The sequence below is a fragment of the Aphelocoma coerulescens genome, chromosome 18, assembly GCF_041296385.1.
Source record: "Aphelocoma coerulescens isolate FSJ_1873_10779 chromosome 18, UR_Acoe_1.0, whole genome shotgun sequence".
Taxonomy (NCBI): Eukaryota; Metazoa; Chordata; class Aves; order Passeriformes; family Corvidae; genus Aphelocoma; species Aphelocoma coerulescens.
In genome coordinates, this window is record NC_091031.1 from 6,851,726 (window position 1) to 6,876,917 (window position 25,192).

General features: G+C 51.3%; 5 protein-coding genes across 6 annotated transcripts in view; 2 read left to right on the forward strand and 3 right to left on the reverse strand.

The window, feature by feature from the left end:
- ACSF2 (acyl-CoA synthetase family member 2) overlaps positions 1 to 885 on the reverse strand; it is a 36,619-nt gene extending 35,734 nt beyond the window's left edge. Inside the window, exon 1 of one of the 2 annotated variants that reach the window (XM_069032758.1) lies at positions 820 to 885. Coding sequence is in view for 1 of the 2 variants with exons in the window: in XM_069032757.1 (XP_068888858.1) it covers positions 247 to 335 (89 nt within the window). In the remaining variant the exon portion in view is untranslated. Of the gene's footprint in view, positions 1 to 246; positions 416 to 819 lie in introns of those variants that run through there. The other variant, XM_069032757.1, reaches the window with a different exon arrangement.
- Positions 886 to 4,133: 3,248 nt separating this feature from the next.
- LRRC59 (leucine rich repeat containing 59) lies at positions 4,134 to 8,488 on the forward strand. Its single transcript, XM_069032681.1, has 7 exons — positions 4,134 to 4,440; positions 4,794 to 4,853; positions 5,371 to 5,529; positions 5,836 to 5,940; positions 6,486 to 6,558; positions 6,984 to 7,157; positions 7,688 to 8,488. The coding sequence occupies exons 1-7, from the start codon at positions 4,336 to 4,338 to the stop codon at positions 7,930 to 7,932; spliced, it is 921 nt and encodes a 306-aa protein (XP_068888782.1). The 5' UTR covers positions 4,134 to 4,335; the 3' UTR covers positions 7,933 to 8,488.
- Positions 8,489 to 9,997: 1,509 nt separating this feature from the next.
- On the reverse strand, positions 9,998 to 14,729 carry EME1 (essential meiotic structure-specific endonuclease 1). The gene is made up of 8 exons (XM_069032518.1): positions 14,054 to 14,729; positions 13,843 to 13,970; positions 13,577 to 13,669; positions 13,043 to 13,164; positions 12,715 to 12,847; positions 12,079 to 12,194; positions 10,874 to 11,063; positions 9,998 to 10,530 (listed from the first exon to the last, which is right to left on the reverse strand). The coding sequence occupies exons 1-8, from the start codon at positions 14,727 to 14,729 to the stop codon at positions 10,354 to 10,356; spliced, it is 1,635 nt and encodes a 544-aa protein (XP_068888619.1). The 3' UTR covers positions 9,998 to 10,353.
- A 163-nt stretch (positions 14,730 to 14,892) lies between these two features.
- MRPL27 (mitochondrial ribosomal protein L27) lies at positions 14,893 to 18,215 on the forward strand. The gene is made up of 4 exons (XM_069032561.1): positions 14,893 to 14,952; positions 16,418 to 16,540; positions 17,254 to 17,321; positions 17,776 to 18,215. Exons 1-4 carry the CDS (start codon positions 14,931 to 14,933, stop codon positions 17,980 to 17,982), a joined length of 420 nt encoding a protein of 139 aa, XP_068888662.1. The 5' UTR covers positions 14,893 to 14,930; the 3' UTR covers positions 17,983 to 18,215.
- Positions 18,216 to 18,689: 474 nt separating this feature from the next.
- On the reverse strand, positions 18,690 to 24,652 carry LOC138120109 (uncharacterized). The gene is made up of 5 exons (XM_069032560.1): positions 24,531 to 24,652; positions 23,747 to 23,868; positions 21,741 to 21,839; positions 21,118 to 21,282; positions 18,690 to 19,715 (listed from the first exon to the last, which is right to left on the reverse strand). Exons 1-5 carry the CDS (start codon positions 24,616 to 24,618, stop codon positions 19,569 to 19,571), a joined length of 621 nt encoding a protein of 206 aa, XP_068888661.1. The 5' UTR covers positions 24,619 to 24,652; the 3' UTR covers positions 18,690 to 19,568.
- Between the last annotated feature and the right edge of the window lie 540 nt (positions 24,653 to 25,192).

Below are 25,192 nucleotides of genomic sequence, written 5' to 3' on the forward strand. Positions count from 1 at the left end.
CACACACGGTCTCCACATATCCTCTGCAGCCTCTGTGCCCTACAGCTCCCCTACCCCAGAGCCCTCCGCCCCCTATAGCCCCCATACCTTCTCATCCACAGCCCCCCTGTCCTCTATAGCCCTTATTCCTTCTCATCCACAGCCCCCCTGTCCCCTATAACTCCTACCCCTTATAGCCCCCAGTCCCTTACAGCTACCCATCCCCTATAGCCCCACAGCCCTGCACCCCCTATAGCCCGCACCCACCTGCCTGGCGGGGATCCCGGCGGCCCGTCCGCCCGGCGCAGGAGCTGCAGCCCGTGCCGGGACAGCGCTGCCAGACGGGCCGTGGCCATTCCTTCAGCGGCGGCAGCACCCGAGCACCCGGCGGGACGCGACCCGGCCCGTTCTGTCCCGTCCCGTCCCGTTCCGCCGCTCGGTGCTCGGTGGCGCTGCGCTCCATGGCCCGCCCCGGCCCCGGCCCCGGCCCCGGCCCCGGCCCCGCTCCGCCCCGCCCGCGGCTCCCCGCGGCCCCGGGACCCTTCGCCCACCGGGAGGAGGCACCGGGGGACGGGGAGCAGAGAAAGCGCTCGCCCTGCCCGGTCCGCGAGAGGAACTGGAGGCTCAGAGGGAGCCCCCAGAGTCCCGCCCGAGAACTTACCCCGTCCTCTGCCCGTCCCCATCCCAAGCTCTGCGCTGCAATTCCCTCCCTGTACATTCCTACTCCATTATTTCTTCTTCCCAGCCTGTTCCATCAGCCTGACACAACCACTGTTACAGCCCAAATGAGTGGAGATGGACTTTGGTGCAAGAAAACCACCATCATTTGCCTCCACTTACCTCCGCCTGTATCACTTGGTGCCCGAGCCCTGTGAGTCACCAACTGGCCTCCAGCCCTATCCCCTCAATGAGTTATCACTTAGCGCCCCACTAACACCTTTAGACACTCCCTGTGGAGAAGAGACCAGCTGGGACCTGCAGAGCCGCTCCAAGGCTGGGCAGGCTGAGACCTCCTCACCTAAGGGCAGAGGTGTGGGCAGGCACCAGGTAAGGAGTGTGGTGGTGCTGAGCTCTGCAGCAGCACTGATGCTGAAGAGGTGACACAGTGTATCCGTATCACATCAAGCACAACACGGAACAAGGGCATAAATATCAACCTCAGAATGACGAATGTCAGACATCAAAGCCAAAAATGCGCTTGTAATGGAGTGAAATACCAACTGCCACCAGACCCTGGTGTCTGACACTTGCTTTTAGAAACAGGAAGGATTTTCCCCAATGTGCATCTAGTTCAAAAGGAATTTGTTTGGTGACAGCAGTGACAATATCTTCTTTGGTAGGGAAAGGGAGATTTTTCTTTGAAACGTGAAAAATTTGCCTTGGGCGCAGAGGGAACACAGAGATCTTCAGAGAGTCTGGGAATGGTCTCCAACCCCGGGCTGGCATGGCCAGCTCAGGCCCAGTAAGGATGAATAAATCACAATTAGATCAACTGTGTTCATCCCACTTCCCTCAGCATTTCCTCCTCCCTTCTCCTTGCTAGTGTGCTTGCAACCCCCAGCAGAGTGCACAGATGTGCCTCGTGCTATGCTTTGCCTGTCTTGTGGAGCTTCAAAGTCTTTCTAGCCTACATGCACAGATACCTCAAGTCAGTCCCACTGAACTCAGCAGCGAGGTGAGTTTCTGGATTCCCACAGGGGAGGTAAAGCTGTGTGACTTTTGTGGCCAGAAGTTGCCCTTCCACTGGTGTGGACAGAATAGAGCAATTGTCTTTGTGCTGATGGAGCATCAGAGCGCTCAGTGTTGTATAACCACATGGAAAAAATTGATGCAAACCTTTAATAAATAAAAATAAAGATGACTTTTAGCTTGATCTTACCATATTATGACCATTAGCCCAGAGGGTGAATCCTGGTTAAAGAAAGAATTAAACCAAGAATTATGCAGAAAATAATGTGACCTTGACATTTGCGTATGTTTGTTTGAGATCAAGGCAAAGGATGCCTGAAGCAGTACCACTTCATACACCATTGCATAAGGTACCATTCCTTTCTAATCCAGATTTAAAAATCTGCCTTCATGATAATCACAAATAAGAAGGTAGGTTTTGTAACCCATCTACACCCCTGTTTTTTCTAGGAGCCAAAGGTTCTTGGATTTGTGTAAACACAGATTTCAGTCTCTGTAGCACTGCATGGACAAAGACCTTTCCCAGAGATGCAGATGGTCTTGTTCAGGCCCCCTCAGAGCCCCTCTGGGTTTTGTCCTCCAGAGCAGGACTGTATTTGGTGCCTCCCAGCCATGGAAGGGAACAGCACAGCACATCACATGAATCCGTCACTGCCTCAGGGTAACAAGGGGATCAGCAATCAGCTGCTTCCCTTGGAGATCTGGCAATGAGAGGCTTCCCTACCATTCACTGGAGCAGGTCTTCTCTGGCCCTTCCCTCCAAAAACAAACAAACTGAGGGATGGTAGAAATTCTTGGATAAGTAGACCTCGATCTTCTCAGATGAGGGCTCTGTAATTTCTTCTCACATTTGGAGGAACAATAACACGCTCCAAAAAACGTCCATAATCTCCTGGACAGGAGCACCTCAGCCTTGGGCAGACTTTATTGTAGTTTCTGTGAGGCAAATCCTTGTGCACTGTTTTGGGGTGTCTCTGCTCAGAGAATCCTGTGGCCTCAGTTACCTCAGTGCTGAGTTAATGCTGGTTTCTGGGTGTTGGAAGAAATTCACTGGCAGCTTAAAAACGAACTAATGCATCCACAGGGTAGATGCGCTGGCTGCAGTAGTGAAAACATCTTTGCAATGTCCTATACATCACAAATAGCACAGAGATCAGGAAATTCATGGTTAGTCCTTGCTGTAATCCCATTACCAGGTAACACTAATTTGGCTCTGCCTCAGGCTCTTTCCTCTTTCACTGACTTTCTCCACAGAGGATTAGGAGAGTGCTCTGCTCCTGTGGCACTGGAGCCTTGGGAGCAAAGCAGGGATATCCATTAAGCGTTCCTCCTGTGAAGAGACATTGTGGAGTAACAGCCCAACTGAGAGGGAATTCACCCCTTGGATGAGGGAGACTGTGGAGAGACTGAAGCAGCTGTATCAGATATTGTAAAATGAGGTATGCATCACTGGGTTTCTGTTGGGATTATTGGCCATAAACCAGTTGGTTCTCTGTGGGGTGGTGCATGACCGGTGATGTGACTGGATGCAAACTGCACCCACCCATGGGCTGGGAGTTCTCCTTCCTTCTGCAGGGCTTTCATGTAGCCCAGATCTAAACACCTGCCAGCCTGGCCAGGGTCCCAGGGTTGGTGGGACAGCTGCAGGGATGCCCTGAGCCATGCCAGTGTGTCCCAAAATAGGTTCTTCCACCCAGTGTGCAAGAGGCCAATCCACACCCAGAGTTGAGGTATTTGATTTATTTACAGTTCTGCACTGGATGGCAAATCCACAAAGCCAGCATGATGACTGTCAAAAATTTTCACTATTTATATATTTTAGCAAACAAAGGCATTAATGTTTATTTGCTACAAGTTACCTAGTTCTCATATTAATTAGTATTCTATCTTCCATTGGTTAATGATTCTCTTGCTTCCCATGCTAATTAGTCCACAGGCTTGGTCTTTCTCTTCTTTTGGGTTGGTGGGTTTCTTGGGTCTGTGGCCATGAGTAGGTAGTCACAATCTCCCCCTGACAGAATTACCTTTTACCTGCTTGGAGCTGATTAAACCCAATTGCTGAGTTAGCTTTGTAAGTTTCTTCCTTATCTTGGGGATTCTGCCAAATGTCCTAGCAGCCCATAAATCCTGCATTCCTTGTGCCCACTATCAGTAGTACATCCTTCTTCCCAAGCTTTGTTAATCTCGCACTAAGTCTGAGATCATTGGATCAAGCCTTAAACCTTAACAAGGCAATTCTACCAACAAGTAATTCGTCTTTTTAAGACAGCACTTAGAGCTTATTGGCTGCTCTCTGCTTCGGGGACTAAATCTCCATTCTTGTTGCTTCGGTTTGAAGGTATGCAGCGATCAAACATCAGATAACATCCCCTCCTAAGACAGTTTTCAGGCGTTTTGCGGCGGCGGTGCCGGTGGGGCGGTGCGGCCCCGCTCCGGGCCGGCAGCGGGCGCGCTCGGCCCCGCGGCGGCGGCTGGCGGGGCCCGCGCGGACGTGGCCGCGGAAGTGGGTGGCGGGGCCGGGCCGTGCCACGCCGGGACGGGACGGGCTGGGTCGTGCTGAGCTGTGCTGAGCTGTGCTGAGCTGTGCTGAGCTGAGCCGCTCCGAACCGAGCCGCGCCGCCTCCCCGTGCCGAGCCGCATCCCCCGTGGGCGGCCGCCGACGGAGCCATGTCGCGGGGCAGCGGCAAGGGGCTCAGCCTGAAGGACAAGCTGGACGGCAACGAGCTGGACCTGAGCCTCTGCGACTTGAACGAGGTGCCGGTGCGGGAGTTGGTGAGTGTCCGGCTGCAGGCCGCCCGCCGGGGGTGGGTACCGGCTCCCGGTCCCCGGGAAGGGGCAGCGTAGGAGAGCCAGATGTGCTGGGGGGGTTGTGAGCTGGCCTGCAGGTATTTAAAGCAGTGAGGTTCTGTGTCCCGCGGGCCCGGCAGCTGCTAGTCATTGCTGTCCCGGGATAAGAACCGCCTTTGGACTCAGAGATGGATCCGGAGATGACGTGACTTCGGAGCAGCCGCGGGGGATGGACAGATTGGCGCGGGAGAAACCGCAGAGGCCGAAGCAGAACTAGCAGGTGTCAAAAGGGCTCAGGTGAAGCTCCATGTTCATTCAGTGCCTTATTTTTCTTTCAGGCCGCTCTTCCAAAAGCTACTATCTTGGATTTGTCCTGTAACAACCTGATTTCCTTGCCGGTAAGGTGCTAGAGAGCCTCCGTGAGGATGAGTCTGCTGGGAAATATTTGGAAAGATAGCTGGTGCTTCAGTAGAGGCTCACCAGGAGCTGTGAAACTGGCACTTGCCCTGCCCTGGGGTGGCTGAATGACTCCATTGTCAGTGACAGGTCAGTGCTGGCAGTGGGTTTGGCTGAGGCAGGAGAGAGTAAAGGGCTGAACTGTGTGAAGATTGCAGTACATTCCTACCAGAGCATCCCCAAGTGAATATAGAGGAGTTTCATCAGCAGTGGAGGCTCGGGTTTGTTCCTGTCATATTGTCATCCATAACCTTCTCAGTCTGTCTTACCTGTCCCGCTGTGTCTTACCTCGATCTTCCAAGGCAAAGGAGGAGAGCAATTTTCCTCCATCACAGTCCTGTAGTAAGTCAAGGATTGTGCCTAATGTGAGGTGCAGGCTGTCTCCACATAATTGCCACTGAGGTTCTTCCACGAAGGTGCTGACCAGCTTTCTCTGGGTTTTCTTTGTTTGGGTTTTAGTCAGACTTCTGCAGTTTGATGCATCTGGTGAAACTGGATTTGAGTAAAAATCGGCTGCAACAGCTGCCCTTGGACTTTGGCCGCCTGGTCAATCTGCAGCACCTGGACCTTCTAAACAATCGCTTGGTCACCCTGCCAGTCAGCTTTGCACAGCTCAAGGTAAAACTGTTTGCTGGGCAGTTATGTAAAGCTTTGGGATGCAGCCCAGGGTCTTGTGATCCTGCTCAAGTTGATTTCTCTGGTAAAGCATCCATCCTGCTGACACCCATTCCAAAATTCAGCTGGCTCTGCACCGCAGCTCAGTGAAAGTCCTCTCAATCTATTGAAAACATCTCTGCTCATCTTCTGTACCTGTTTCATTCATATGAAAACTAAGCAGTTCTTTGCTTCTGCTTTGGATCTCTTAGAGATCTCTAAGAGACTGCTGTGCTCTTACAGCCTCCTCTTTGTTGTGCCTTTTTGCAGAACCTGAAGTGGCTGGATCTGAAGGACAATCCCCTGGATCCTGTCCTGGCTAAAGTGGCAGGAGACTGTCTGGATGAGAAGCAGTGTAAGCAGGCTGCTGTCAAGGTAAGGAGTCTGCTTTTATTCTATTTTTTTTTTCCTTTCATGGCTTTGCCAGTGATTCTTCCTCTGTTTGCTTAGCAAGCTGGGCAGCTGCTGCAGGAGCCTGGAGTTTCTTCAGGCAGTGAGGTGCAGGTCCACTGCACTGACTCCACTACTGCTGTGCCTGTGGAGAGCAAACACCTGGCTGAGGAGGATGCTTCTCCATTGCCAAGAAAGTGGAGGCATAATCAGACGTAATAATCCATGCCTGTGCTGATAGTACAAAAACCTCTGGAGAAGTTTTGTCAAACATAAATAGGAATGTTCTGTGATCCTCTGTATCGAGCACCAGTTTGCCATGTTCGTTTTTAATGGGAAGATCTGTTTTTTAACAACAGAGACTCCCATAAGTTGTGAGTTTTTTTCAGAGCCGTAGCTGTAGGGATAAGTCAGGGTTGGGGGTCAGTCCCAGCTGCCTGTCCTCAGCCACACTCCAGCTGTTCTGTTCTGTACTGACTGTGCCACGAGGCTTCTGCACAGCCCTCAGGTTGTTTTCTTGGCCCTTTAAGGTACTGCAGCACATGAAAGCCATCCAGTCCGAGCAAGATCGACAGCGGCAGCGGAAACTCCAGGCAGAGAGAGGTAGGCACAAGGAACCCCCATGTGCCGTCTGCTGAGGACAGCTCTTGGTCTCTAACACACCCAGACATTCTGATCTCCATCTAACACATTGCCATCTAACACATACTTGTGGCCACCCAAACCCAAAGTACTCAGGGAGTAGTAGGGTAAAAGGGCTAGAGGGAGAAAGACAGCAGGGGGGTAACTCTGTGATTTCTTGGCCTGAGAAACAGGAACATCTCTAGATGGAATGTGCTATAGGTTACCTATAAAAACATTAAAGAAAAGCACAGTAAAATGCAAGGTATGTAATACTAAATAAAATTATTAAAAAGAGGATAGTTGTTAAATTGGTTTCCTCGTTCCAGTTGGGATAAGAAGGTAATAAGGAAAATGGCAATGACAACCCTTTACATAAAAGGGAAAAACTTGCTGTTAACCCCCAGAAATGGAGAAGAAACGTGAAGCAGAACAGCGAGCGAAGGAGGCTCAGGAGAGAGAACTGCGGAAGCGAGAGAAGGCAGAGGAAAAGGAGCGCAGAAGGCGGGAGTACGATGCTCAGAAAGCTGCAAAACAGGAGATGGAAAAGAAAAATAAAAAGGAAACAGTGCACACCCGAAGTAAGTAGTGTCCATTTTGGGTGGGATTGTGTCAGGTTTCATCTTCATCAGATTTTGATGCTGCCAGAATTGCTTTCATGCACCCAGGTACTGGGAGATGGTGGGAGAGGGTAGGGGGGAACCTGTAGGAGTTTTAATAAACTGCTGCTGTGCCCTTTTCCCCTTTGCCTGTGTTCCCATGAACTGTGGAGCTACAAGTCAGGAAATTCTCCAGCTGTTCCTAATGAGAACTTCCCTCCACTCATTTTTTCTTAAGTCTACTGAACATTTGCGTAATCAGATCTTGTGCAACACAGAGATGCTTTACACCCTCTTCACTGCTGCCCATGAAACTGGATCTGAAACTTTTCATCCTAAGAAGTTAAATCCTGCACATCTACTTATTTATCAGAGCTAAATGATGAAAATTCACAACAAAAGCCAACTGCAGCAGAGGATTATCTTACCTGAACAGTTTGTTTGTGAGCATAGCCTATCAAAGATAGTTGATTCATTCCTCACATTCTATCCTGTTCATGTTCTCACTACAGAGCCGGCCTCCAGCTCCCGTCCCCCTCAGCCCCCCCGGCACAAGCCCTCGTGGTCGCGGTCGGTGCTGAGAGTCCTGCTCTTTGTGCTGTTCTGCATCCTCTGTACTCTGGCTGCCTGCAAGCTGACGGAGCTGCAGCATCAACCTCTGTGCGTCAGCGTGAACACCCTCTACGAGGACGTGGTGGCTGCTCTGCAGAACCACAAAATGCTGCAGAACATGCTACAGCACAACTCGCAGCAGTGATTGTCCTGGATGGGCACTTGCTTCGTCAGCATCTCCTTCCACCATCTACGCAGCCAGAATTCCTATGGAATTGTGTTCTGATGAAACTGCTTTGAACCAGTCAGCGTTGGTTTGCTGGTCCACTCCACAGAGCAGAGCTATTGTTCAAACCATCTTTGTTGTGCATGTCTCTCAGTCGGCCTGTAACTCCCATTATTTGTGCACGTTAACCTAAAGTTGTTACCACTCCTTGCCTCCAAGTGGTGTCCACCAGGATTGTGAGGTACAGGAAGCTGCCAGTCTATAGGAATGGGAACAAGCAGCCCTTGCATCACCTGGGTGAGAGCTGTAGCTCTGAGCTGGAGGTGGAAGGTTTTTAATACATATCCATTCCTTGCTCTCATTTCTGTTCGTGCTAAAATTGGTGGTATGGCTGTATGGGAATAATACACTAAGGCCCCACTCCAGGACCAATTACAGGTGTGTAGGATGGCTGTGCATCCCTATGTTGGAGCGAAGAGGCTGATGGGCTATTGAAAGGAGCTGAAAATTTTCAATACAACAGTTTTCACAGCAATTTGTCTGAACTGGATGTTTATGTTGTTAACAGGGTTTTAACTTTATTTAGGCCTTTTGGGAACAGCCACAAATTATTTCTGAGTACATAGGAATAATTCTGCCTGCTGCAGCTGCAGCAGCAGCACTGGGTGGCACTGTGGGAGCACTGCTGGCAGGAAAGGGGAAGCCTCGGGGCTGGGGGAAGGCTGGGAAGTTTGGTGGTTTGCACCTCGAGAGAAAACTCACCTCTGCAATGGTCTGTGATTTATCATTTCCTTAAAAATTATTTGAAATTAATTCATTTTAAATTTTCCTTAAAAAAACCCCACCAAGCAGAAGTTTTTCATATCCTTAAGGGCTTTGCGAGTACTCAAATGAGGTGCAGGTTTCAGAGAATATCTGTGCTACAGACTCCACTGAGACATCCTACACTGGTCTCCAGAATCGCTCCCTCTTCTCATACCTGGGATTATTGCTGCCAGGAGCAGTGCTATGGGGAAATCATCTGCAGTGGTTCACACCAAGGTCACTATCACAGCAGTAAATCTTCACTTTTCTGTAACCCAGTGATAAGACTGTGGTTCCCTGAATATCACACAGGAGAGAGCAGCAGCACAAGTATCAGATAAAAGGAAGGAAGAGCTGCCTCTGCCTTAGCAGGGTGCATGTTTTCAAAGCTTCCTTCAAACAATTTTAAGCTTTACTTTGGGTGTCTAACTCACCCCATTCTGTAAAAGGTCTTGCTTCCTATCCAGAAATGTTCAGGAAAACGACAACATCCAAAGCAATGTTTCCTCCATGCAGCCCTTCCTGCCAACATCCAGACAAGTGTTGCATAGGTTGGTGAGTGCCGGGCTTATACAATTTATGGATTCAGGTCAGCAGCAGTGCTGGCCAGGCAGGGCTCCTGCTGGATGCCTGGAACAAGCAGGGCAGGTGGAGATTTTTTCCACTGGAGGCAGCAGGGTTCTAAAGAGTTAGCTTCCACACATGGGATGCAGTTTAATTCTCTGAGCACTCATCTCAGTAAGTGCTGCTGTCACAAAAACCCTCAACCGTCCTTGTGTGCACACAAGTGCTGATGGCTGCACTGACAGGCCGTGGTCCCCAATCTAATTAAAAGGAAGCTTTTTCTGCCAACTGTTTAGACCTCATAATTCCAGCACATATAATCAGATTTCAAGACCCTCTCTAGATTAAGCCGTCTGGAGATTGAATCAGAGCACTCTGTATCTGAAAATTAGTCTTACTCATTCCCACCTGCCACAGCAGAACAATGAGAGGCTGTTTTGTGAGGTGAAGTTCTTTCACCTCACTAGAGCAGGTGCTGGGGGGGCAGCACCATGTTGCTCTAGCATCAGGATTTGTCCCAAAGGAGGAAGAAGGTAAGTCCTTGCAATTCAGGAGAGCAGCAGGAAGTATTCCTTTCAACAGAAGACATACCTGTCTATTTTCAAGACAACATATTAAGAAGCAAAGGTTGTTCTTCAAAATTATTTATTTTGTAGAAAGACAAATAAAACGTCAGTACTATAAGCTGTGTGCAACTTGTGCTTAGGAAAGATGTTCACCATCTTTCTTGTGTAAACTGCTGCAATTCAGCAACTTTATCCAACTTTTTCCCTGCTACGATAAAGTCTAAATGTGCTTCAAGTCTTTAAACAAGGATCAATGAGTGTTATCTAAGCACTTCTTCACAGAAGAAAACTGAAAACTTGACCAGACAAACAGTAAAACCCTTATTCCCTGGAGCTACTGAGTAAAATTCAAAATGGAACACTTGAACCAGACAAACAGTAAAACCCTTTTTCCCTGGAGCTACTGAGTAAAATTCAAAATGGAACACTTGAACCAGACAAACAGTAAAACCCTTTTTCCCTGGAGCTACCCAGTGAAATCCAGACAGAGGTCAGGATCGTGGGAAGTCATCTGCAGATAGATGCGTCGGGACAGCTCCGGCCCAATGCGCCGGGAGGTGGCTGTCACCCCCTCCCCACGGTGCACAGGGATATTGGCCAGCATGTTCTCCCGCTCCTGGTCCGAGGAGCACCTCTCATAGGCCTAAAAGCAACACCAAGGGAACAATGAGATCACCCATTTGCATCCATTGCTTAAAAAACCAGTCAAAGCTATGCACCTGTGACTGCTCTGCCCTTCCACAATGTCCACTCATTTTTCACTTGCTCTCTGCCCAGGTCCCATCTGTGAACTTGGAGAGTGGAGCCAATGCTGCTCCCTCAGTGGGGAGCCAGAAGAGTGGATGCCAAGGAATCAGTTCCTTCACTAACTTACTGAACCACTCATACAGAATCACTGTGTCTAATTTAATACTAATTACTTCTTCCACCCCTTGCATGAGCTGTCTCCCTGCACACAGTGCTGGGTATCCCTGAGGCATCCTCACCTGGATCAGAAGCTGAGGAGAAGGGTAGGCAGACACGATAGCCTCAGCCATCTCAGAGCTGACACGGTTAAATTGCTGTATCTGCCTCTTCCAAACTTTCAGAAGACCCCTTCCGGAAGGACCCACCTTCACCCCTCCACAGCAGCCCTTCTCCAAGTAGAAAGAGAACTCTGTGTTCTCTTGCTCTCGCCTAGGGAGAACAAGGAATGAGGAAGCAAATGAGACAATGAGGCTGTGAAGAAAATCCTGTCCATCTGTTGTCACAGAGCCAGAGTGCCATCCCTCGCTTGAGATGTCAGAGACATCACTGGCATCAAAGAAATGCAAACAACTTGACCCTGTTTTCTTTACATGCTTTACCAATTTCTTTAAGACCCAGATTGCTACTGAAAAAGAAACAATCCTGTACTCAGCAGCAATCCTGACACAAGCCAACTTGCAGACAAAGTGGTAAACAAGAATTCACCTTCTGGCTGTCAGCCATAATAAAACACTTCTAGATGTCATTTTTAATGACATCTCATCTCTCCTCATGGCTGACATGGAAAATCCAGCAGCTGCTGTAATAGGAGTATCAGGATTGTGTGAGACTGCACAAGATGGCTTTCCTAGCTATCACTGTGCAACAATCTGCTGTCCTCCCTTGTCAATGGAAAGAGCCAAGTGGTTCATTCTCAGGCACGTCTCTTGGTTACACACTGAAGAAGAAAAGCTGGCACTCTAAGAGCCAGTCCTACTTGCATTCCCTTCCCACTCCAAAAATCTGACTGAGAACAAGAGCTCTACTTGATGGCAAGGCTTCAGTGTGAAACCTGAGGGTGGTGAGGCACCAGAACAAACTGCCCAAAGAAGTTGTGGATACTCTGTCCCTGGATGTGTTCAATGCCAGGTTGGATGGAGCGCTAAGCAACCTGGTCTAGTGGAAGGTGTCCCTGCCCATGGCAAGGGGTTGGATTAGAGGATCTTTAAGGTCCCCTCCAACCCAAATGAGCCTGTGACTATGAAACCCGGGTCTGTCCTCACGCCTCTGTGGGCAGGACATCAATTTCAAGAACAAGTCTGTGTTGAAGGAGCTGCATTAGCAGCTGCTCTGTCACCTGTGCCTTTAAAAACCATTATACCCTGTGTTGTACCTGCTATTCCTTCCCAGTAGCTTTAAGTGCAGTCTCTCCAAAGGTAGGACCAAACTTCCTCTGCTTACTCACTTGTATGGTGCCTCAGCCACAGCTTTTGTGAACATAGTGGCATATTCCCCAAGCTCCTCACTGCTCTCAAACATGCTGATTTGGACTTGTGTGCTCAGTTGCAGATCCACCAGGGCCTGTATCACCATAGGGAACAACAAATGGTACAATCAGTCTTGTTGCATCAAACCCCATTTTTGTCTGAAGCAAAAAAGTCACGAACATCCTGCTGTAGGACAAGAACCTTCACTCTCTCCCCATTTTGGGAACAGTTAATTTAAGACACTGAAGTATTTAGGGGCACTCTGCCTCCTGACAGCTAATATCGCCTCAGTGTCCTCGGAGCTGCCTCAGCTCCTCCGTGGCTCTTGTTACAAACAGGCCACCACCAGTGGGCTTTGCCAACGGGCCATGAAGGGCAAGAGGTGCTGAGACTGACATCAGTACCCAGGTGAACAAGACACATCAGTCTGTGTGGGAGCAGGTACATGACTGAGCAGTGGGGAGCTGAACCCAAAGAGCTCAGTCCACAGACTGATGGACTAATGAATAATGAAGGCTGCATACTTCCATCTAAAAAATTGTGTGACTGGGTCAAATATTCAAATACTGGCAGACAACAGATGATGGCTGCATGTCTGTTTTAAAAGCACTCACTTCTTCCACATCCATTCTGGATAAGTCCAGGCCAGAATCCTTAACCTCCTTTTTTCTCCGTTCTCCCCGTTTCTCTTGATTCCCACTCGCTGCTGTGTGTCGTAGCCTTTGCTTTGGCTGACCTTGGAGAGACCTAAAAAGAGTAAAGTAAGACTGGGGTGACAGTCTGGATGGACCTTTGCTTCTGTTTCTGTCTAAAAAATGGTGGAACAGTTCTGGGAATACCTCTTATACTCCAGTCTTTGCTAGAAGGAATTAAAGTAAACACCTATGGCATTTTTCAAGGCCAGAGAAAACACAGAAACATCTGGAGAGAAAGAAGCCTGACCTGAAGTAATTTTCCACTCCAACTACTGCCAGAGCCAGAATTTTCCCAGGCACTTTCTCCATCATATGAGCTACATAGCTCTGCAGGGTCTCCTTCTGCTTTCCTGCATAGCTGTCAGTGTTCTACAAAGATGAATGGGAAAAATACGGAGTTAAACCATTTTGAGGTAGACAGAGAAGCACTGCAAATTATGGCCCTCGTTGTAGGTCTGCAGATGAGTCTGTTCACCCTCACTCTTCAGGGCAAGTAGGCAATACTTGATCCAATGTAAAGTTAGAGCAGAAAGAAAGGAAAAAAAAATCCCACTTGATGTAACAATAACTCTTCAGGAATGTGTGAAAATTTTAACTAGGGAAGAAAGCTTGTCAGAACTTTCCATTATAGAACCCATTAATGGCTCCTACACCCAGATTTCTGTCTTACTGAAATCCTGCATTCCTCCCACACCAAAACCTTCCTGCCACCAAGAGATGACAAAACACCGGTTTTGCATCGAGGTATGTTCAGGAGCACAAAAGTCATGAGCGTTCTCACTTGTTTGTAGCTGTGAGCCATGGACAAAAACTCCTCCAAGCCAAGCAGAACCAGGACATTTGGTTCTTCTGTCCATTCATCTCCTCCTCCCATCTGTTCAGATATGAAAACAAACAGGCCACAGTCTGTTTAGGATTCAGACTCCCACTCAGAGCTCTGAGTGGGGAGATTAGAGAGTGTTTACTTGAGTTGATAAATACAATTACTACCGACTGCAAATAACACATGAAAAAAAGTGCAAGATTATCAAGATTTTATTCGCATACCTGTGATGTCACTGTCTTTCTCCTCCAGGTGATGCTGCAGGGAATATCGTGATTCTCAAACACACAGGAATAATTGGCAGCCTGCAGAGCACTAAGGATCTGCTCACCACCTTCTACCTGTAAGATGACTGAAATCGATACATGGGTCAGGCCTCCAGGGAGAGGAGACAACAGTCAGTACAAGGCAGGTGCAGGCTGTGAGGATAACTACCTGGATCTAGCACCACTGTTATGTATTTCTGGCACTCCCCTGGCCGCTGAGCTTTCAGCATCTGGGCAACGGCTCTCTTCTTCTCTTTCTCCTCCTCCTGCTCCCTCCTCTTTGCTTCCTGCTCCTCCCTTCTCTGCCACGCATTCTGGTAGGTTGCCTCCCGTTCCTTCTGACTATATTGTCGCTTCTTGAGAGGGAGCAATGTTTCTGGCCTTTCTCTGCTTACCGGCGGGCTACTAGGCCTGTCTGAGTCGACTGGCAGGGAGCACAAGGAGGGTCTCGTAGCACTGCGTGTAGCATTCTCACTGCCACAAGCCACTTCTCCAGACGGCGCCAGGTCTTCTCCCAGCCCATGGCTGCCAGGAGAGATCAGGTCACCACTAGCACAAAGCCCAGATGCCTCTCCTGTATCGCCAGCGCCCAGGCTGAAAGGCTCAGGCTCCACTCCCTCCCTCATCTTGATCCTCTCACGCCAAGGGACGACATTCATCACCTCCTCATTCACCTCTTCGCTCTCGCTGCTCACCATCTCGACAACTTTTGCCGCTTCAGGATCAGGAGACGGTACCCGCGGGCGGCTCGGCCCGCCGAGGCATGGGGACGGCCGCAGCAGGGAGGCCAAGGAGGGCAAGTCCTCCTCCTCGCTGCTCTCAGACCGCGAGTCGCTCTCCGCCATCCCCGCGCCTCCTCAGGGGCACCCGTGCCGGCCTGAGGGGAAAGCCCGCGCCGGCCGCTGGTTGGCCCGGAGGCGCGTGCAGTGGGCGGCGATTGGTCCGAACGCTCGCGACGCCGCGCGCTCGGACCAATCGCCGCCCAGCGCGTGCGCGTGCGCACCGCCTTCCCAGCGGGAAGAGGGAGGGGAAGCGGCACCATCAAGATGGCGGCGCTGGGGCGGCTGTGTGAGTGAGGGGCTGTGTGAGCGAGGGGCTGTGTCAGCTGTTTACCCTCTGAGGGGTGGGCAGCGAGGGTCTGGCCGTGGAGCGGGAGGGATGAGCTCGGGAGAGTGCGCCTCAGGGAGGTCACCCCGTGGATTGCCGCGCCCCCGGTGGGATGTCACGGCCGGTAGCGCGAGGCCGAGGCTTTTGCCTTTGCCTGGAGCTGAGGCGGAGCTGTGGTGAAATGGGCGGGCTTGTGTATGTGAAACTGTAACTATAGTTCGTCTTTGCCTAATTTCCTGTAGGTTGTCACGTCTCGGAGGCTTTAATTTAGTTAATAGGTCATCTCCTGAAACTAATGGGGTTTTGTACCCTTTTCTCAACAGTATTTCATAGAATTATGGAAAGGTTTGGGTTGGAAGGAATCTTAAAGGAAGGAATCTTGTTCCAACTCCCTGCCGTGGGCAGGGACACCTTCCATTAGACCAGGTTGCAGTAAGCCCCGTCCAACCTGGCCTTGAACACTTCTAGTGATGGGACATATTTTTAGCTCGCTGAGTATCCGTGATAATTTAATTAAGTTAAACTAGTGGTTTTACTCAGGTTAAGGAAACGAGATAACCACTATTCTGCACTAACCTGCTGCTTAAGAGGCTAGATTCAGAAAAATTAGGTTTGTCTCCTAACTGCATGAAAGGCAGTACTGAAGATTTTTAAGATCATGATGATTTGGGTTGGGAGGGAACTTAAAGATCATCCAGTTCCAACCCCCTGCCATGGGCAGGGACACCTTTCACTAGACCAGGTTGCTCCAAGCCCTATCCAACCTGGCCTTGAACATTTCCTTAGACTGGGAGGATTAATGAAAAGACTGTGCTCCAGACTCCCTTACTGCCACTCCCACTGCTCTGTGTTCCTTCTTAGAGCCATTAATCATAGAATCACAGAATCACTAAGGTTGGAAAAGACCTCCAACACCAGCAAGTCCAACCTTTATGCTCCTTCTAGATACTCCTCAGATTGCTCCTGGCTGGTGATAGATATTTATATATTGTCCAGAATTGGAGTCTGCTCATTTGTAAGATTTCAGGATGTAACTGTGTAAGTAAATGCCATTTGGTCAAAGGGGAAACTGAAACAAATCACAAGCCATCTTTTCTCAAAGCACTGTTAGAGCAATCCACAGCAACCAGTAACATCTGTGCTGCATTTTAAAAGAACGAAACAGGAATTTGTGCACATCCTTTAACATTGTTGCTGAGAATTTAATTCTTACCTGGGGAGCAGCAGCACTTGAGATGTGACCTCTTTTCAGGGAATTTAAGCCATTGTGGTCTAATTTATCTTGGAAGTACTTTTTGTTTCTCCCAGGGCTTTCCTTTGCCTTTAATTTTAAAGCCTGCCTTAACTGATATCCTTTACATCTGAGAAAAGGAATTATGTGTGATAGTTTTTCCAGCTGATGTTGTTGTTCTTTCTCTAAACCTAGTTCTAACCACTCCCCAAACAAGCTTGGTTGCTGTCAGATGGGCTTCTAAGAAAAGTGGGGGCAGCTCAAAAAACCTAGGTGGCCGCAGCCCCGGGAAACGCTATGGGTTCAAAAAAGTCGAAGGTAGGTCTGAGTATCTTATTTGCATTTCACTGGGTTCTTCACAACTGCTCTCCCCTGGTACGTGTTGGTTGTTGAGTGTTTCAGGAGGAGGTGGGCAGGACACTTTTCCAGGAGAAAGGGAAGGGGAGGATCAGTGAAACCTCGTGATTGAGGGTCGCTGGTGGGAGGGCAGGGTGAGTCAGCTCCGGCCATCAGCCAAAATTGCCTACAGAAAATGTACTTGGTTCTAACTTTGCCTCTTCAGAGAGCCCAGGAGGAGGGAACGCTGTGGGACGCCTCATAACTGCACTGCACTTTCCCCCCACGCTGGGTGGAAAAACTGAGCATTTCCAGTGTTTACAAAGGAGAGAATTACAAGGCTTAGCAGAAGCCAAAGTGCAGATTCTTGCAGTTGAGGGCTTAATAATTATTAGCTTTGCTGATGGAAACATATCAATGTAAATGTAATAAAACAAATGCCTTCAGCAGCCAGAAAATGCCTTGTACCCTAGAAGCAGTCTTTTCAGAGATTTGACTTTTTGCCATGGTCTATCTATTGCCCTTTTATTTCCTGCTAACAGCACTTTTGTTCAGATGCTTTTAGCATTTGAAGTAATTTTTCCTTAGAAAATGCCCACAGAAAGCTGGGATTTGTAAGTCCTGGAATCATTTGTGTTCTGCCAGGGCTCTGGGGAGCTGTTTCTCTGCAGTCTGACTGTGTCACTCTGTTGCAGGTGCATTTGTCCATGCAGGAAACATTTTGGCTACGCAGCGGTTGATCCGCTGGCATCCCGGCGCTCACGTAAGGCCTTTTCTCTCTCTCTGGTTCTCAGAGAACAGCAGTCCCTCCCCAGAGTCCCACACTCACTGCCTCCTCTCTTTCAGTCTCAATGTTCATCCCTGTGTTCTGTATATCCCAACACTGGGTTTCATGACCTGGTATTAGTCACAGAGCCTGCTCAGAGCCTCACCTGTGTCCATGAGACTTAGGGAAGGTCTGCAAATACTCGATATCCCAAAACACTTCTGTGACCTGACTGGGCACTTGTGCTTCAGGTTGGAATGGGTGTCTCATGTCTCATACTGAGCACCATTGCACACTGGTTCCTGGAAGCAAGTTGTGTGATTTTATTTTAAAAAATAAAGCAACAGATGCTGTTGAAGCCGGGATATCAAACGAGGCAGACCAGGGATCAGATCTGCTTTACTTGTGGGTGTCCAGCCTCTCCTTTCTAACGCTCCTCATCCTCTCCCAGGTGGGGATGGGCCGTAACAAGACACTCTATGCCCTGGAGGACGGGATTGTGAGATACACCAAAGAGGTCTATGTGCCCCCACCCCGCAGCAGTGAGAGCAGAGATGTGATCTGCCAGCTACCCAAAGGAGCAATCCTGTATAAAACCTTTATCAGTGTCGTCCCTACCACAGAGGTAGGAAGCTTCAAACTGGTCACCATGCTGTGAACCTGCTGTGTCACATGGGCACGGATGGGAAGGACAGACTACTACAGCTCTGCTGGCCTCTGAGGACAAGAGTGGCTCTGAAGATACCAGTTTAGGACTTGTTTTTGCTCGTGAAGTGCTTGTGATCTGTGTTCAGACAGTGAGATCACCTGCTGGCATTTTTAAGAGTGTTTAATAAATGCTGTGGGGCAGCTGAAGGTCTTGGCTGCACATGGAATGTGTTACCATGCTCATTTAGTGTCTGGAGAGCCTGGTCTGTTGTGCCACTGGATGAATTCCCTCTACAATCACTCTTGTGTCAGTACTTGTCCCACTAATAATTCCCTCTATTTTTGCTCATTTTTAGTCATTACTGTTCTGTTTGTACCTTAATCCACAATGCTGCAGAACAGATCCTTTTCCACATGCACCTAATGCTGTGTACCCGGAAGCTGGAGTTTTTACTCTACCTCACTCCCCTCAATGATTAACTTAAATACCTGAGTGTTCCATTCACTGGCCACGTGAGGCATGTTCACAGGCCTAACTCTTAAGTCATTACTACATTCAGGGGGCCTGGTAAGATGCCCACATCTGGGCTGGTATTTGAACCTCAGCAGCTGGAGGTGTATGATAAAACATTATCCAGGATACTCATCCTTTTATCTTTGAGTCATTATGTGACATTTTTGAGCTTGTATTCCTCAAAATAAAGGAGCCCCAATTCGTTGTGGCCAAACTGATCTCATTTTATCTATAGGTTTGTAAACAATTTGAAACATTGACTCTGCAGTAGAAAACAGGTTATCAAAATCAGTACTGTAAGGACACTGGTGTTGACATTATTAGACAATTCTTCTGCTCTACAGAAGACCAGGTGAACTGGGTCAGCCACAAATGTCCACCTGTGCTTCGCAGCCTTCATGGAGACCAACCAGCTGTTCAGTCCATGCATCTGTCCTTTCCCAGCCTGTAAATCCAGTCCCATGGTTCAGCTTGGTGGTTGGTATTTGGGTATAACCCATGGACCTCCAAATCCATGTGAGGTCTGTACAGAACCGTTCTCAGTCACAGAGGCCATTGGTGCCAGAGTACACTGCAATGCTCCAGAGCACATCCCTTCTGCCCCTCACATGTGAGGAGTCCCACCTGGCAGCCAATCCAGATACAGTAAAATACTTGATAATCTAAGAAACAGGTGAAGCAGCACAACACCACCAGTGCCTGAGGTCTGATCCTTGGTACAGCCAGCAGCACTGCCTCACAGAGGTATGAAATGCTGCTCCTGAGGAGCTCTGGCCTAGCAGACCTTCCCCTTGGCTTTCTCCTGTGCAGCTCCAGCAGCTGGACCTTTGCCTTTGGTGTTAGCCAGAGAAGAGTGAGCAGGCGTCCCCAGTTCCTCTGCTCAGCGCAGTACCCAGCAATGGCTTCGTGGTTGTCCTTGTGCTGCAAGAGGGATGTCACTGGTGGCTGGGTTGGGCTTGCCTGTGTCTCAGCTGATTGTGGATCTGGGTGAAGGTTTGGCCATTCCCTGTGGAGGAAAATGGTATCCCAGGCACTTCTGTTGCTGACAGCATGGGAAGCAGCAGTACACCGAGGCCAAGGCCTTACACCGCAGTGTTTCGCTGAGTTTGGTAGCTGAGAGGGGCATGGAAAGGGTCTGGAACACCATGTCTGTCCAAGGTCTCTGAGCTTATTCCTGTTCCTGAGAAAGCTGGAGGATGCCTCAGAGCATGCTCATAAGGAGGTGGCATCTATTGAGAAAGGAAGAGCATTACACCGGATCAGAAATAACCAGGAGATTATCCCACCTCTTCTTACAAAGCGGATGAGAAGGCTCACAACCACCACCAGCCTGAAATTAAACCCCCGCAGTCCCCCAGCGCAGCCGGCTGTAGGCAGGGGAACACCTGGAGATGAGAGCATCAGTCTGGAACATAGCACAAACCTGCTGAGAGACACATTCTCCCCTCACACTCTGTGCCAGGTTCCTGCTCTTCCCTGTTCTCCTTCAAGGACTTGGCAGAAGGCCAGAATAGACTTGACTTTTGTTGAGAGAGGACTGTAATTTGCTTTCCCTTGACTAAAGAAAGGCTACTGGGATTTACAGAAGCACCTATAAAGCAGGCATTGTACCCAGGTTTCAGCAGCAAGTCTCACTGCAAAGAGAGAGGAACCTCCAGGCCTTGTCACATTTATTTTGGCAGAGCTGGGCTAGCTTCTTACCCACAAGTGACAGGAAGTGGCATGAGGATGTTGTGGAAGAGCTTCCAGTGCCATTCCTCAACTACTTGTCTCTGGAGCTTTACTCTCCTGTGCCCTCACTGCCCAGGTTTCACAGAATCACAGAATGGTTTGGGTTGCAAGGAACCTTAAAGATCATCCAGTTCCAACCCCTGCATGGTCAGGGACACCTTCCACTATATCAGGCTGGTACTTTTCGGGCAGGTACCGTAAGATATAGCTCCAAACACTGAGTGGCAAGTGCTGACTATGCCAGACTTTATGGTACAGCTTTAAGAGCTCAAAATCCAGGTAAATTAGTGAACTCCTAGTGCTTTACTCAGGGTCTCAGACGTTTCTGTTCTGCTTTAGACAATGAGGTCTCTGAACAGGAGCATCTCGGGATGCTGCCACAGGACCTACTTAGCAGATGCACTCACTTTTCCCTGTTCTATTGTGGGAGGGCAAATCTTAAATACGGTAACAAGCAAAGTCTCCTGATCATTAATAAGCCATAAACATTTCAAGGTAATAGCAAGAGGTGTCCCCAGGAGTGTCCTGCAGGGAGAAGGAAGCAAAAACTCATGAAAGCCTTAGAGATCCAAAAATAACACTCCCAGCCTCCCAGCCTGGACTTGTATGGAGCCCGTGATCCGAAGAGCCTGCCCTTTCTCCCTGGGGCTCTGCCATGCCTCCTGCTACAGGCATTTCTGCAAATGCGCTGGGGGAGGGGAGATGGATCATTAACCAGCACAGATGTACAGCAAAGGAGCCTCCCGTGCTTTCCGAGAGATAAAAGCTATCAGGGAAAGGCAATCACAGAGCACAGAGTCCTCGGCTACCACCAGCTGCTGAAGCAAGACACAGATACGGGCCACAGTGGTGACTGCCATGGGCTTCTGCCACCCCCGCAGTGCAGGGAGGGGAGCTCACCTCCTGGGATGGCTCTGCCCACAGCCCAAACCTGTCAGCAATCATCTGATGGATTTCCCGCTGGCGATCTTTCTTCCGCACGCTCTCGTAGCTTGGCAGGCGGGGCTGCTCCCAGGACGGGAGCTGGTACGTGCTGGGGGGTCCGACACAGAAGAGCTCGTCTCCCTAGAAATGCCCATCCCCAGAAAAGGGTCAGTGTGATGGTGGCTCTCTTCACTAGAAGTTCATGTCCTGGTGTCACCTTGAGTTAATTCAGGGTTCAAAATTGTAGGTAGTTGTAGGCTTCTTTGAACACCCAGAGAGGAAATCCTCCCTCCCAGGAGGCAATTACACCTTGACCTGCACTGTAGGATCCCAACCCCCCAGGATCTACCACTGGCACTTCATGCCCAAACACCTCAGGGCACTGTGGTGTCCTCTGCAATATTCCTTCCCTCCACATGCTGCCTCCCCCCAGGGTTTTTACATACTGGCAGCACTTCCCAAAGTTGTGGGATAGCACCAGAAGATGCTGCCCATCACCTTTTGCTCCAGGCAAACCCCATAACCAGAGTCTCTTTCCAAGCTCATGAGCACTTTTGCTACCATTCCCACCCAGCTCCCAGCAGGGACCCTGCCATCACCTGCATGCCGGGGTTCTCGGCAGCGCTCTCCAGCCGTGAGGCTCCGCGCTGGGGTCCCACCAGCCGCTGGCTGCTGCTGAAGTAGGGCGGGGGGCGGTCCTGGAATGAGGAGGACATGAGCAAAGCCGAAATCCCTCACACCCATCCCAGCAGAGAGCAGAGCTCAGCCAGCTCGCATGGGACAGCAGGACCATGGCAGAAGAAGAGTTGCTCCCTCTGCCCACGTGGCTCCTGCAGCTCTCGCTGCTGGCAGCAGCCCCTGCCTGTTTGGTGACACCAATGGCTCCGGGACGTCTTTCCTGGCAGCACAGGGCCTGCTCCAAGGGCCAGAGCCAGCTGGAGCAGAGCACAGCCTGAGGGACAGTCTGGGTCCCAGGGCAGGGTTTCACTGAAAAACAACAGAACCATCTCTTTTTGGGAGACAACAGAAAACAACCCAACTATTCCACTGGTGTAGATAAGAGCTCCATCACATGCTCAGAGTTACAGGATTTGCAAGCTCTTATCTACTGAGGTTGTCATTTCAGGATAACGCAGCAAGCAAATCTGCAGGGCAATAGCTGTGCTATTCCAGAGCTGTTTCATTCCAGTTAAACTGATTCCCTGTCCAGGTGTTGAGCAACAGTTAGCAGAAATGCTCTTCACAGAGAACAGCCCCTTGAGCCAGAGACAGGACTTGAGCCATGGCTGTACCTTGCTCTCAGAAAACCCCATCTCTGCCAGCAGAAAACAGCCCAGAGACTCCCAGGGCAACCAGGGATGCACAGGGAGGACTATGAGGGTTTACTTTTGCTCTTAACAACCAAGGAGCTGTTTGTCTTGGCCCTACAGCACAACTACAGAGGCTGCAGGAAAACAGCACCCAGCTGTTGGTTCAATAACTGATGAGCAAAACCAGTGCAACTACTCCTGCCCAAAAGCTGCCTCACACACTACCACTGCTTCACTTTTTCTGAAGGAAATACATTCTATATATGTTCCCTTTCCATATGTAATTCTTTGCATCCATCCTTCAACACAGCCCTTTACTAAAGACAAGATGCCTGCTTGAACTTCCCACCCCAGAGCTCAGGGAGCACCCCACACTGCCTCAGGGAGCAGCTCTACAGGGCAAGGGAGCACGGCAGCAGGGCCTGCTCCCAACGTGTGCCATGGGCAGGCAACAGGAGGCAAGAGAGGGAAAGGAGTGGAGACAATGAATCAGACAAGGACACCATCAGTGCAGCTTATTTCCACTGTGATTTCTGCTGGGGACTTCCCAGCCTGTGCTGGACTATTAGATTTGCCTTTCATAGCACAAGCCTCTCCATCCCTTGCTAGTGAGGCTGAACATCCACTCTTCTCTCAAGGACTGTGGAGTGGTACCTGCAGCCCTCCCCTCAAGAGCCATCCTTGCAGCTCTGGAGGCTGAGCTTTCCCCAGGCAGTCACTGCCACAAAAGCAGCGCTGGCTGCACACACTGCTCTTTTTCCATCAGCTTCCCTAGTTGAAAGCCAGCCCCAGGAAATTACAGATGCGAGCGAAAGGGCTTTGTGTCTCACTGCTCCTTCCCCAGGAGCTGTGCACAAGAGAGCCAGTTGTCAGGGATGCGAGTGGCTTTGTCTGCTTTTGCCCTCAGCTTCCAACCCCCTTCCCTGCTGGGCCCCTTCCCTATAAAGCAGAGCCCGACCCCACACATGACTGTGCAGGGGGAGGAGGACCTCCCCCCTGAGCTGTGTGGGGAGCAGGGAAGCCTGTTAGTGAGGCCTTGGAGATACAACCACAATGGCACAGCCAGGCAGGACTGGGTGGGTGGATGGATGGATCTCTGGGATGGAGTGGGAGCAAGGAGGAGGCAGAGCCCAGCTCTGCTTGGAGGTCCCACGTCCATCAGCAATCCTAACCAGGCTACAGGAGGGTAACCCGGTGGTGCAGCCCCACAGACCCAGCTCAAGGAACAGGAGCTCGGGGGCCAGAGGGGGACTCCTGGGCAGGAAGAAGAGAGGGAGGACTCGGAGGACACTCACATACTGGCTGGGGGTCTGGAACAGGCGGCAGGAGCAGAGGAATTGGCAGCACATGGGGTCCCGGTGGTACAGGAGCAGCAGCAGGATGAGGATCGCCACGATGAAGACGGAGGTGGACACCGCTGCCAAGAGACGGGAGAGGCGAGAGAGCTGCTGGTTGGACGGGCCCGCGGGCTGCCTCCTGCTCTCGCCCCGCGGCTTGCAGAAGCCCCTGAGAAGCCGGTTCCACCTGCTGCCCGTCCCAAGAGCGCTAAAGCCCCTTTGCGCCCAACATCTCTCTCTCCCTACGAAACCGGGAACAATCTGCAGAGCCGGGAGGGGCTCACCCCATCCCGGACCGCGGCCGCAGGGACCGACCCGCGGGGACCGGCACCGGCACCCCGCCCGGGGCTCTCGGCTCCCTCAGCACCAAGGCAGGGCGCCGGTTCGCCAGCGCTCCGGTCTCCCGGGAACCTGCGGCTCCCCCTCGGCCCACGCGCGGCTCCGCAGAGCCCACCGGCCCCGCCAGCCCCCGCCAGCCCCCGCCAGCCCCGCCAGCCCCCGCCAGCCCCGCCAGCCCCCGCCGGCCCCGCCAGCCCCCGCCGCCGCTCCGCTCCGGCCCCACTCCCGCGAGCCAGCGGGACCCCCCTGGATTAGGACCGGCCGCTGCAGCGACCGCTCCCCCGCTCGCCCCCGGCTATCGCCTCATCGGCACAGCCCGGGAGGCACCGGCAGAGGCCGATCCCGCCCGGCGGCCGCCCCCGCTCCGCTCCCAGCCCCGCCGGAGCCCCCGCCAGCCACTCACTGGCGGCGATGACGATGGCCAGGACGTTGCTGTCCATGCTGGCGCTGGCGGTCGCTGTGTGGCCTGAGGCCTCCCCGGGCTGCGCCATCCCGACCCCGCCGCCGGCAGCCCCTGCCCGCCGCCCGCGCCCCACAGCCCGCGAGGGGCGGGGCGGGGCGGGGCCCGGGGCGGGCGGGCTCAGCCGCGGGGCTCCCGGGGCTCCCCCTTCGGACACGCGTCAGGGCCAGCCCGGCTCATCCGCGGGTGCCCCGGCCTCCTGCCGGGGTTACCAGAGCCCCGCGGTCCCGGCCGAGCGGCAGCCAGGCCGCGTGTCACTGCCGGGATCAGCGGGCACGGGACAAGCCCAGCAATGCCCCGCTCCTGCGGAGGGAAAGCTGGGCTGTGCCGCGGGAGGCTCCTGGCCCCGCAGGCAGAAGGAGGTGCCCGCTCATTAGCTAATTAACACCTTAATTAGGTGCCACGTTAACGCTCGGTATCCGGGTACCTTCAGGGCACCCGCTGCTAGGGTGGAACCGGACTCAGCCCGCGGCTCCGGGTCGTTCCCGAGCTCTCACTCTCCAGCCCCAAGCTTTGAAAACCCCGAGCTTGATTTTTGGGTCACGCATCACGCATCTGAGGAAGGTGACCCTGCCCCAACACCCTCACAGCCCCTGCCCCGGTGC

What these genes read in the sequence shown, in the direction of transcription:
- LOC138120109 (XM_069032560.1), bottom strand. Translation starts at nt 24,618, where the DNA reads ATGGCGCAGCCCGGGGAGGCCTCAGGCCACACAGCGACCGCCAGCGCC. An exon ending in GGCCATCGTCATCGCCGCCA is followed by an intron (nt 23,869 to 24,530) that starts GTGAGTGGCTGG and finishes GTCTCTTGGCAG; the next exon opens with CGGTGTCCACCTCCGTCTTC. An exon ending in GGGCAGAGCCATCCCAGGAG is followed by an intron (nt 19,716 to 21,117) that starts GTGAGCTCCCCT and finishes CTTTCTCAATAG; the next exon opens with ATGCCACCTCCTTATGAGCA.
- EME1 (XM_069032518.1), bottom strand. Translation starts at nt 14,729, where the DNA reads ATGGCGGAGAGCGACTCGCGGTCTGAGAGCAGCGAGGAGGAGGACTTG. An exon ending in GGAGTGGAAAATTACTTCAG is followed by an intron (nt 12,848 to 13,042) that starts GTCAGGCTTCTT and finishes TACTCTTTTTAG; the next exon opens with GTCTCTCCAAGGTCAGCCAA. An exon ending in GTGGCTGAGGCACCATACAA is followed by an intron (nt 11,064 to 12,078) that starts GTGAGTAAGCAG and finishes TGTTCTCCCTAG; the next exon opens with GCGAGAGCAAGAGAACACAG.
- LRRC59 (XM_069032681.1), top strand. Translation starts at nt 4,336, where the DNA reads ATGTCGCGGGGCAGCGGCAAGGGGCTCAGCCTGAAGGACAAGCTGGAC. An exon ending in AGGTGCCGGTGCGGGAGTTG is followed by an intron (nt 4,441 to 4,793) that starts GTGAGTGTCCGG and finishes TTTTTCTTTCAG; the next exon opens with GCCGCTCTTCCAAAAGCTAC. An exon ending in TCAGCTTTGCACAGCTCAAG is followed by an intron (nt 5,530 to 5,835) that starts GTAAAACTGTTT and finishes GCCTTTTTGCAG; the next exon opens with AACCTGAAGTGGCTGGATCT.
- MRPL27 (XM_069032561.1), top strand. Translation starts at nt 14,931, where the DNA reads ATGGCGGCGCTGGGGCGGCTGT. An exon ending in TGGGTTCAAAAAAGTCGAAG is followed by an intron (nt 16,541 to 17,253) that starts GTAGGTCTGAGT and finishes ACTCTGTTGCAG; the next exon opens with GTGCATTTGTCCATGCAGGA. An exon ending in GCTGGCATCCCGGCGCTCAC is followed by an intron (nt 17,322 to 17,775) that starts GTAAGGCCTTTT and finishes ATCCTCTCCCAG; the next exon opens with GTGGGGATGGGCCGTAACAA.